We start from the raw sequence: 12,075 nt of genomic DNA, 5'->3' as shown, positions 1-12,075 counted from the left end.
GAAAAATTACTCATGACATGAGACATTAGGGCTTCATATTTCCTCTGTATCTCTGATTTCCATATGAAATATTGCTAATAGGAAGATTTGTCTTCTGTAACCAGCTAAGTTTGAGAAATTGATCCTAAACTCCAAAAACTGGAGCACTTGGAGCAGATTGCCCAGAAAAGGTGTGGAGTTCCCATCACTGGAGATACCCCAGAACCATCTGGATGCAATCTTGTGCTGTGTCCTCTGGGATGACCCTGCTGGGGCAGCAAGGTTGGACCAGTTTTAGATAAAATTGTATCCCAAATTCATCATCTTGTTTGTGGGTTGTGGTTTGTGTTATATGTTAATATTTTCACTGCAAGGTTTTGTCAATGGTTGTTTAAAATCAGGAGTGAAGTTGATGCCTATGATGAGGCCACAGTCCTGTTTTTGTTGTTTGTAGCTCATCCATAAAAGTGACTTTTTGATTTTGGTTTTCTTTTGTTTGTTTTGGTTGTTAGTTGGCTGGTTAGTTATCGTGTTGGTTTTTTGTGGTTTGTGGTTTTTTCCAAGATACAGGTTGAAACCACATAGTATTTTGCAATGTTGGTTTGCATCTTTTGAAGTATATCAGACTTCCACTAGCACATTTTATTACAATGTAGTACCTTGCAAACATACAGTTTCCAAATTTTCAAAGTTAAAATGACTTAATTTTTAAAATAATAATTTAAATAGGATTGACAGTAATTAAAGATAAAAAAAGAGTTTGAAAAATATAAAAGTGAAATAAATGTGCCCAATCTAAAGACTGGCAATGTAAAAATTTCTGAAGCAGAAATGACTAATATAAAATTAACTTTCTTAAGAACTTCTATGGCCTGTTAGTACAGCTATTGCTGTCAGCATTTTCAAGTTAAACACCATTTACAAGGATTTTATTTCACATCAAATTAAACTATAAGCTTAAATGCAAATGCCCCAATAATAGTTTTTGTCCTGGTAAAGCTTTCTATTTTATTTCTTCCAGAGGCAATTATAATGTCTGGGGGAATGTAATGCAAAATATATTATTGATGAAACCTCGAAGTTGGAAAAACTGTGCAGGCAAACTGGGTATTAGGATAGTGTACAGAGGGTCTGTATGAGGAAAAATGGGAAAAGGGAAGGACTGACATTTTGGAGGAAAAGCTTTGAGTGGGATGGGCAGGAGCTTGGGCTGAGTTTTGGGAAGGTAAATGGTGGGGAGGGGGTTTGGGCAGGAGGATTTGGGTGGTGGGGCTGGGGGGCCTGGTGCAATTCATCAGAGATGTGGGACAGAATTTCTTCCCCTTACACCCAGCTTAAGAACAGTGTGTAAATACATGTACACAACACATCCCAACTAACCCTGAAGTCCTGACTGTCCGTCTGCTTCTTTGCTTTTAGAAACACTGAAATCCTATCCAGTGCCCTTCTCAAGGAGAACAGCAGGATCTGAGTGTTGATTCCAGTGGAAAAATGAGTGATTAATTTATGAACTAAGAAACTGGAGAGAGTGTGTGTGCATGTGGCTTCTCTCTCCTTGTTTGGCAGCCTGATGTTTGCAAATGAGCAAAAAGAGTGAACAGTGAGAGAACTGAGCTGTTCCCACCCTAATGAGAAGGAAGAGCTGTCCTGGAAGCAAAGCAAAAGGGACAGCAGAGCACATCCCACAAGAAATGCACAGACTCTACCAGAGCCATTTATACTGCTCTGATTATGCTGCAGCATTAATAAACCCCCTTGGCAGACTCTGCATCTATCTCAGATGCTGTTAGCTCCTATAAAGTTAGTAAATAGATCTGAGTTTTGTTTCAGGCAAATAGGTATTTGCAAACTAAACGTGTTTGAGAATGGGAAAGATCTGTGTTAGTAATACATGCCCAGCACATTGCACACCAGCTAAGGCTGGCTTTTTGTTACCTGGTACTTGTCTGCTGGGGAAAAAGGAGCTTCCTGCAATCTTCCTGTGAGCCCCAGGAGTTCAGAGATTCTGAAAAGGCAGCAGGCAAATATATCCGTGTACCTATGCACATCTGGATGGCCCAGGATATTACAGCTCAGGTGGCTGATGCATTTGATTGTAGGCAAGTGAACTCTTGTTCCAGCTGGGCATCATCCTGCACAATGATCAATCTTACCAATCATATCAATGATCATAGTCTTATCAATCATGGTGCACCACAGCCCCTGTTCCTGTCATGTGGTCACCTGTTGTGTTGATATCAGTGTTATCCTGGGCCACATGGCTGTTTGTGTTATTAGAAAATCAATGAGGGATTTGAAGAGGTTAAATACTTTATCATTCATCTGTGCCAAAAAGGACTTACTAATGAAGAGACAGCTTTAGATTCAACTTAGCTGTGTTTTACAGACCTTTCTCCAGTCTGTTCTCTCTGTTTTTGCTACAACACTGCTCAGTCTTTCAGGTTGCATTCATCTTCAGCGAAATGTGAACAACGGGTGAGTTTTGTCATTTGTTTTTATCTGGTGGCTCTATGGAGTGACAAGGTACTTAATTGTCCTGTTTAACTGAACTGCTTGCCAAGCCCATATCCCAAAGGTGAGGGAAGGGAGAAATCATTACTGCACAGAATTAAGGCAGCGGTGATGGAAATATCACATTATTATTTTTGAATTACAGGGCAGTGTAACGTTGCTGTTGACAAGGGCATCATAATCTCTTCTGCAAACAAGTTTTGTCAGGGATTTAGAACTCTGCAGAAATTTGTCTGGGCCTGAAACTTGGCATCATCTCTTTTGACAAAGTACTAATTTGTTGTCATACATACTTTTAAGCCTTGCAAGTGCAGTGGGTGTTGAACTCCATGATAAGCACAGCTATTGGTCTTTTAAACAGGTGATGCTGCATCTATTTTGGGGGCTTCCCCAGGCACAAAAAGAGTACAAGGACTTAAAAGCACTCTGTATAGGGGATACTGAGAAGAAAATAAAAAGGAAAGACCTCTTCAGAATGAGATGAGCCCACAACCCTGGAATTTTGGATTGATGACTGTACAAAGAAGCCACAATGCCTTTAGGAGAATTCCTGGGTGACTTTTGCCTTTTCAGTGCTGAGCATGAAGTGGCCTGGAAGGGCTCTCTGTGTGCAGCCCATTAACACTTGCCACACTTCCTGCTGGGCATGAGCCTGCTAATTGTCTCAGCTATATATGAGCTGCATTTAAAAACTGCAGCACCAGTCACAATTTACAGTAGTAAGCTCATATTGCATTTTCCTCGTTGGTTTCATAAAATGTTAATGTAAATTCACCTTTCTGTTATGAAGGTATTGGGAGGTGGCAGGCAGGTCCTTTAATGAAGATCATATTCTATAGTTTTTAAAAGCTTTTCTGATAAGGGATTGAAGCAGGGAAAGTTGTCAAGAAAAGAAGTTTCTGGTGGTTCCATAACAAGATGTTCCTATCAGGCAGGATGTAAATGTGTTATTTTTAAGGTCAAAGCATAGGCAGAGAGTTTTGAAATGGGCTCGTTAAGGCAACAACAATCTGATAAAGCTGACTCTCCTGATTTCTTGTGTACAGTTAATTGAAAGGATATTCAGCTTTGGTTTGATATCTCTCTATAAACATTCTGCCCACAAATCAGTGGAAGTATAGAAATGTACATCAGCTTTATTGGTCATCAGCTTGGCTCTGTCCAGTATTCCAGAGTTTATGATCCCCTTTGCTGTCCCTGTAGAGTGGCTTTAAAGCTCACTTGGTGCATATTCAGACTTCTGGCATTTTGCAGTTGCTCTTTTATCTTCATAATAAAACATGTATTTAACAACAATTAAATGTTGAAACAGCTTGCTGGCAGATGGGGTGAATTTTCTATCTCCTGAAGTTTTTGAAAATGTCTTTCAAAAATATGTTCATTTTATGGTCTGTGTTACAGAGAAGACTGAACTAGAGTATTTGTAGTGGTTTTTACTTGACTTCATTTTGTTCTGTATTTCTATTGTCTTTTTTTTTTTTTTCGCAATTCACTATTACTGTAAATGTGTAGTGTTTTCTTTCTCCTTCCAGTTCCAAGCCAAAACTACATTTAATAAATAATATTTAAGTTATACCTACATCCTTGACCAGATAAATACCAAATACTAAATAGAACAGGTGATACAGATTGCATGGCACAAATGATCTGTGCCTTAAGAATGAGGAGACCCTTTGTAAAATTACTTTTGGAATGGTTAAATGCAGTGCAGGCCCTGATCTCAGATACTTCAGGGTAAGTCGTGCTTTGTCCTTTGACTGGAGCAATGAGTTTAGAATTATTAGTGGGAATAGTGAAGTTAACAACTGCAGCTACTCTTGCATTCTTTGCATTCTTTAACTAAAGGACGTGTGTTGCTAATGAGATCCCCTACTCCAAAAACTGGTCTCAAATATAAAAGTGAATTTCATATTGATTTTTTAATTTTAGGTCATTTAGCTGCTTGTGTGTTTGTTGGTTTGTTTGGTTGGTTGTTTTTTGTTTTTTGTTTTTTTTTTTCTCCTGAAGTGAGGAAACTGGTTTTGGTGCTCTGAATGAAAATTGAATTGCTGAGATGCTAAGCTGTGCAATGGGGTTACTACTCATCTGCATAATAACCATTTCAAGAAATTTCATATGAATTTTTATTATGCATTTATATGTAAATTTAAATAACCTTTATTAATACACTCCATTGAACAATAACACACTTTTTTAATATCATAAATATGGGGGAAATTTAACTACCACAGATAGGCAATGGTCAACATTTATGAGCTCAGCAAGATTAATACTTGCCATGAAACTGCATCTGAAAAACTGCCTTAATTCTGGTTTATGGACACTACTGTAGTAATCTGCTAGGGCTTTATCTATTTGCCTAAAAGAGTTTGTTAAGTGACTTCAGGAATTCTAGAGCTGCAATCATGTGTTAATGAAATGCAGTGATGATTTGTTTTGCTTTAAAGGACAAAGCATCAGTCTTTAATTTCTAATAAAAAGCAATATGAAGTGGAGTTGGAAAGATGTGGTTCTTGGGCAGTTGATGTTACCTAGCAGTGATCTCTGTCACTGATGTTTTGCAAGTTAATCCTTCCATTAACAGACGAGGAGACAGAGTGAAAGGGCAGATAAATAGCTTGAAAATGAGTTATCTGAATTTTCCAAAGAATATTAATACATGGTTTGATGTCCATCTGGTGCTTGGCAGGAAGCTCAGTGCAGCAGGCATCATTTCTGGGGCTGGCATTATTAAATATCTTCCTGAACAACCTGGATGGAGAGTTAGAGTGCTCCCTTGGGAGATCTCCAGGTGATTCACAGCCCTGGGCGTTGTGGTGCTGAAGTTCAGAGGATCCCTCACACACCTGAGGGCTGGGCTAACAAACTCCACAGAGGGCAAGCACAGCAGCTTTGCACCTCTTTGACTTTACAGCCATTTCTGGACTCTGCTGGAATTAAAAGACTAAATTTGCAGTAGTTCTTGAAATAAATAATGCGGGCTTTCACACTAATTTAAGAGGCTTTAATTCAGCTCACTCTAAATTCTGGTGCTCCCAGTGCATCTGGAAGAGTTGGGGCTGCAGAGGGAGAATTGATATGCAAAGGGACTGGAATGATGGTTTGGAAGGTGTGTGCTCTCTTGGCTGTTCCCAGGCTGGCTGACAGTTATAGGTGAGGGATATTTATATGGCTGTAGGGGGAAAATAGGCACTGTAAATTGGTATTGTATAGAGGCAGATAGCCTTTCAGGGGACAATAGGCTGTTTCATTATATTGGAGCTTGCAAGCGGTTCGCTCTCTTCAGAGAGCTTCAAAAAGCTGAATTCCACTTTGCCATTACAGTGGGTTCCTCTTTATGTGGTAATGTTATTTGGAGGCGAGTCTCGGAGAGTGAAAATGCCTTAAAACGTAAAAATGGAGTGGTAATGTAGTGTTGTAGGTGTCAGTCTAGTGTTCCTCCCTATGAGAGGTTTCATATCTTTATTTTTCATCTTATTCTAATTGAGAAGTGAGTCTGATGTTTGAAAAGCCCTAAATTACAGATGCTTATGTGTTGGAATGGCTATTGTCAGTGTGTGGGGGAAAAGGCACCCTGTTGTTGCAATCTGTCAAAAATGATTTGTTGAAAATTGACTTTGAGTGTTTGTATTGGAGGTCAGAGTTCTCTGTAGAGGGCTTCTACTTCCACAAAAATATCTAGAAGTGCTACAGTTATGCCTTGCTATTAAAAGAATGATTTTGTTACAAATACTTACCTGGCAGTGCTTTTGTTTCATTAAAATGGGAAAAATAAGTGGAGCAAAACAGCTGGGACAATTTCTAAGTAAATTCATCAGTCATTCCAGAACTATGCATTTAAAATACCTATAAATAATAGAATGCTCCATCTAAATGGAAGCCTTTTATTGATATGTAAGTACAGTGTCACCCTGAAGTTTCTTTTTAAATTTATAATTTCCTTGTGTTTAGAATCAGATCAGGCAACTCATATTATTTCCAGCTTTTCAACTTTATTTTAGCAGCATTATTTTGTATGGTGTGTGAAATGAAATTGCTGCACACAGTTGTTAAGCTTTAAAATTACTTTCAGGTAACAAATAATTGTTTTGGAAACTCTGAGCCTTCACTCAATTTTTTAATATTATCTTGAGGACTGACAAAATAATTGGATAATTTCAGTGGTTTGCCATTGGCACTTTTAAATTCCTTTTATTCATATTGTTACAATATATTTCCCATGATGATGTTCATGGGACTGCTGATCCTGCAGAAGACAGGACAGCGGAAATGGGGACAGTGAAATACTGAGAACCCAATTTTTGGGCTTTATTGTCTGTTTCGTTCTCTCAGGTTTACAAAGAATAAACAAATTGTTTTATGTGTGCATATAGAAACAAACATTGAGGTTTTAAATTTTGTTTTAATAGATAAAAAGATGGCCTACCACAAAGTGAACGCAGACCAGAGAGCACAGGGGCACTCTCCATACCTCGACAGCGATGAGCTCCAAGCCACAGCATTGGACCTGGAGTGGGACATGGAAAAGGAGCTGGAGGAGCCTGGATTTGACCATTTCCGACTGGACAGCTCAGCCCAGCACCACCTGGGGAACTCTCAGAGCCCTGACCTCGACCTGGAGCCCATCCAGCCCTCCTCTTCCCCAAAGGGAAGATTCCAGAGGCTCCAGGAAGACCCTGACTACATCTCCCACTACACCAGACAGGCACCAAAGAGCAACCGCTGCAGCTTTTTCAGGATACTGAAAGTATTTTGCACTGCTTTGATTTTATTTATTTTTGGAATTGTCATAGGATATTATGCACGCAAGAAATGCCCTTCTCCCCCATCATCTCAAGAACCAAATAATCCTCAAATCTACCACAAAATTCTCAAGGAAATCAAAGCTGAAAATATTAAACAGATTTACAGGTAAGTACCTTGGCAAATTTTTTGTCTAAATGCTCTCAGGTGCCACTGTGAAGTCTTCACTTGATTTCTTTATGTGAAATCTTATTTACAAACCCTGTCTTTTTTTTTTTTTTATGTTCAGTTTTATCGTGACACTTGGGAGATGTTCATAAGCGAATTTACAAAATTCATTTTTTGATAATGCAAATTTGTGCTAATCATAATAGGTTTTGCTTTAATAATGTTCTATTGCTAAATTTAGTATTATCTTTAATGTAAATGAATTGGAAAACACAGATAATTCAAATTGAATTTAAATACAGACAATAGAACAGCTGTCCTAGATCCAGCTGACTGCCAAATAACACTTTTGAAAAGCAAGGTTGAGATGATGTTTTGTAATATTTGGTGCTTTAAGAAATCTCCATCTAATTTTTGTCACAAAAGTGAACTCTGTTTTTTTTTCGTCTATATGGTAAATTAAATCTTTATTCACTATGGGTTTAGGATGCAAAAATTGACCTTTGCACTCTGAAAGATGGTGATTTGTTTATTTTTTATTCCTGTTTTAAGAATGTAAGTTTTTGTAAAATACTTGGGTTTGACTGGGTTTGATTTTAATATTTCTTCAATGTGGAATCCTTTCACTTCTTTGACAGGCTATATAACATGTTTGTACCAGAGTATAATCACCTTTCTGTAGCGGTGAGTGTGGAAAAAAATAGGTTTTTCTGACAGGTTTTGAAAGTTATGGGAAGGGTACATGAGTTTATTTTTGGCTTCCAGAATGCAAAGTTCCTTTTTCATGTTAAAGGTAATAAATTGGAGATTTCTTGACCAGTATCAATTCAGAAGCAGCAGAACTCCCATACCTGAAGTTAGAAAACATTGTTGTCATGGTCACCCAAAGAGATGTTACTGAGTAGATCAGAAGTACATCATAAGTAACCACATGGATGTTTCTCATTTATTAGATTTGCTAAGCCAAGCCTTAAATCTCTAGTAGGTAATACCATGTTTTGAGCCAACACTGTTACTAAATTCAAGAGAAAAAGGGAATATGAAGGGTTTTATGTCAGTTTTCATGTACTGGATTGATTCTACTTCATACAAATCTAATTATTTTCATAATGGGAAAGGGTGCAAACTATGAAACATGTTGATTTTTAATGGAAAAAGATAACTTCTTTGTCTTTCAGAGAGTAAATTGAACTGAATTCTGTCATTAGTCTTCGTCACAACCAACGTATTGCAGTAAGTTAAGCTCTAGGATTGGGTATTACTCAAATTACAGGAAATTGCTGACGTGTCTGTCAGACTCAGGATAATATTTCAGTACTTTGTGCTTGGGGACTGGGAATCACTTGCCATTCTGTTATTTCAAGGGGTGGTTTAAAATCATCCCTTTTCAAACCCTTTATCACTTGTCAAATTATTTCAGGTTGCTGTCAGGATACTAGTGAGAATCTGGATTTTAGGTAAAATGAATTCTATAAATACTTTGAAACTTAAAAAACTTTGGTAGTTGCCATCCTGTAACATAATTCTTAATATTTGTTTGGGGTTTTTTTCTAATTTAATAACATTATTTCACTAAAGCAGTCAAATATTAATTCAGCTACCTATCAATTCTGTATATGAATATATAATCAATGCTTTTAGCATACTGCATTACCCACAAGGTTTTTCCTAACCCAGCATTTTGGTCTGAGACAGCTTTTATCCCATGTTGTGTTCAGTTGCTCTCCCTCAACATCTGTTTGGCAGGAGTCAGAGTGAGTGCAATGAAACCTGGGTGTGTGTAGGCCTATGAGTACAGCATGTGCAACATATGCTGCTTGTGTAAAAGGAAAAAAAAAAACAACCAAAAAACACCCAAACCTGACAAAATCAATATATGTTATTTCAAAACTTCCTTTAATAAATACTTTGAGTTACTAGGTGTAAGTGGCTGCTGCTAAGCTTGCAATTTCTAAATGTTACTGAGCATGACATTAATTTAATTTTTGTTGTTTACTCCTTAGATCAGGCTCAGGTGGTATGGGAGTTTGCTAACAGTCCTGTAAAGGAATTAGGAGGAAAAAAAACTGTTTAAGAGACACAGAGGTGCCAATCATAGTGCTGGAGTAGACATCACCTTAATGTGCTTGAAGGTGTGGGCTGGGAGCTTTCTGTTGGGGTGAAATCTGCTTGTGGTCAGATGAAGCTTTGAGAATTTAATCCTTTGCACTTCTAAAGAGATGGCAGAAGTGCTCCAGGGAGCTTTTATTTGGATTTGGACTGGATTCTGTGTGAGTTGAATGAAGCTTGTCTACCAATCCCTGTTAGCAGTGGAAGTAGTTGAGTCCCCATCCCTGGAGGGATTTAAAGGATGTGCAGATGTGGCATTTAGGGACATGGTTTAGTCACCTTGTCACTCAGCAATACAGGTGCTGGCTTAATGGTTGGACTCAACCTTAGAAGTGTTTTCGAACCCAAACAATTCTGTGATGGTGTAGGATTTGTGCAGTTTGTGTTCATGGGTTGCTGAATTGGGATATTCAGGTTCTCCACTGGAGGCTCCTGGTGGGCTCCTCCTCTGTCAGTCCCATCCTGGCTGTCTGCATCATCCCAACTCCATGTTAAGGTTGATTTTTTTAACCAGTAGACATACTAGAAATCATTAGGTAAGAAAGCTCAGTGTGTTGGCTTTTATTCCTTCAACTTTGCACCTTGTTTCCCATTAAATGGGAATTCTACAGAATTTATGTGCAGTTTAGCACAGTTGTAATTACTGATCTTGGCCAAATTGCTTAATCAATGGTACAGCCTAAGTCAACATTATCTCTGTGAGCCTTTTTGGGCACCTCTGCCCCACCCCCTGTGGGGAGGTGCTTGCATTGTTGACAATAAAAGGTAGGAATTGGTTCATTCCTGATGTTCCAGAGGTTTCAAGATGAGTTCTCAGAGGTGCCTGAAGGGGAAATGTAATTATCACAAGAAAAATGAAGAGTTTTTCCTCACTGAGTACACTGTATTTTAAACTGGGACAAAAAAGAAAAAAGGGACCAATACTGTTAATAGGATTCAGTCAGTAAATCAAACAATTCAGGAGTGTAAATGCTACATTTGTTCAGATATACATTTTTGAAGAGAAACAATCTGCTCCACAGTACAGGCAGATCCAGGTCTGGTAAAATCACTCATTATTCTGCAGACATCACTGGCTGATGGGAATCCAGTAATTATATCTGTTTGTTCCATGAATGTAATTTTTCACAGTGTTCCTCTGGAAGATATATGATAAAATTTAAGTTCAAAGTAGATGCAGCTTGTCTGCAGAAGGCCTTCAGGGTGAGTATGAACAAAGGGCATAAATCCCACATCCAAAGAGGAGGAAGTTGAAACACAGAATACTTTGGGCACTGCTTACATTTGTATCTATAACCAACAGAATTTACCAGGGCTAAAGAGATGGATAGAGGAGGTAAAATGGACAGGCAGAAAGCAGATTATCTGCTGGGACTGTGGCTGGGTTCTTGGAGCCCTTTTGGAGAGCGTGTCAGGAGGGCACAGCTGGAGAGGAGTGACCTGTGCCTGGAGCCACGCTCCCCGAGGAATGTCTGCAGCTCCAAAATGCCACCAGCACACTGGGAAGGGCCCTGCTCTCCAAAGGGATGAATGCATTTAGATGTGGAAGTCTCTACAGTTTATAATAAATGCTGAAGGTCCTAAGAAGCAGACCTTCAAAAATACAGACACACCCACTGCCATTTTCAGTAAGCAGCATGCCACTAAATTCTCAAAAGTAAATTTGCAATGAAAATGTGCATAATTTTCAATGAGATCTGATTGTTAAAGCTGCTTTTAAAAATGACAGTGAGATTTCTACTATCACTTAAGTGCTTTTGAAAATTCAGCTGTTTTTTTCTCTTACGATGTATATAAAGTATTTCAATTTTATTGCTCCAAAACCAAATCAAAATGAAACAATCCTATTTTATTTGGAAAATGTGGGGCTATCATAATTTTTTAGGAGGTTTTAATTTTGGGGCTGGCTTCTATAAATTAAACGGAGAATGATGATTAAACAAAGAATGATGTTGAATAGTAAGAATAAAAGAACCAGGCAGTCGTGTTGATGCCAGTGATAACTCTGGCTGTGCATTATTTTTCAGATTAGCAGATCGCTCTCATGTTTTAAAAATTCTTGTAGCCTTATTGAGCTTTACTCAATAATTCCTTTCTAAAATTGTACTTCTTGGTTATTATCAGATGCACAGGCTTTTTAGATACATCTCTCCATGATTGAAACTGGGATGGGGGCACAGAGGGAAGAATCTTTGCTTTGCACTCCAGCCAGTCTACAGAGAAGCTCCTACATTTCAACTCTGCTTTTCATCCTGTGTATTCTCACTCAAATACTTCCTTCACTCTCATGTTTTCCTCCCTCGAGCAATAGGGAGGTTTAAATCCCTTCATAATACATCCAGTTGTAACTAACTGTCCTTTAGAGCTGTATCTGTTCCTTATTCCAGCTGGTAATATCACCTGCAGGATCTCCCAAATCCAACTCTGGCAAGAATTGATTTGTCACTGGTGCCTGCTGCCATCCATAACTTAAGCTTAATTCTTCAAAGGGCTTTGGGAGAGCAGGCAGCGGATGCTCTCCTGTGTGTCATGGCCAAGGAATAAAAGTGCCAGTGCAGTGAGAAA

General features: G+C 38.5%; 1 protein-coding gene across 20 annotated transcripts in view; it reads left to right on the top strand.

Annotated features, from left to right (window-relative positions):
* Positions 1-12,075, top strand: part of NAALADL2 (N-acetylated alpha-linked acidic dipeptidase like 2) — a 412,826-nt gene that overhangs the window by 184,283 nt on the left and 216,468 nt on the right. For all 20 annotated transcript variants that reach the window (XM_085587326.1, XM_077785540.2, XM_085587337.1 and 17 more), the window contains one exon: positions 6,900-7,401. In XM_085587326.1, coding sequence (XP_085443452.1) covers positions 6,908-7,401 — 494 coding nt within the window. In that variant the 5' untranslated portion in view covers positions 6,900-6,907. The remainder of the gene's footprint in view (positions 1-6,899; positions 7,402-12,075) is intronic.

The sequence above is a fragment of the Lonchura striata genome, chromosome 9 (genome assembly GCF_050655825.1).
Source record: "Lonchura striata isolate lonStrDom1 chromosome 9, ASM5065582v1, whole genome shotgun sequence".
Classification (NCBI taxonomy): Eukaryota; Metazoa; Chordata; class Aves; order Passeriformes; family Estrildidae; genus Lonchura; species Lonchura striata.
The sequence above is the reverse complement of the archived record's forward strand: the minus strand, read 5'-3'. Positions and strand labels throughout refer to the sequence as shown.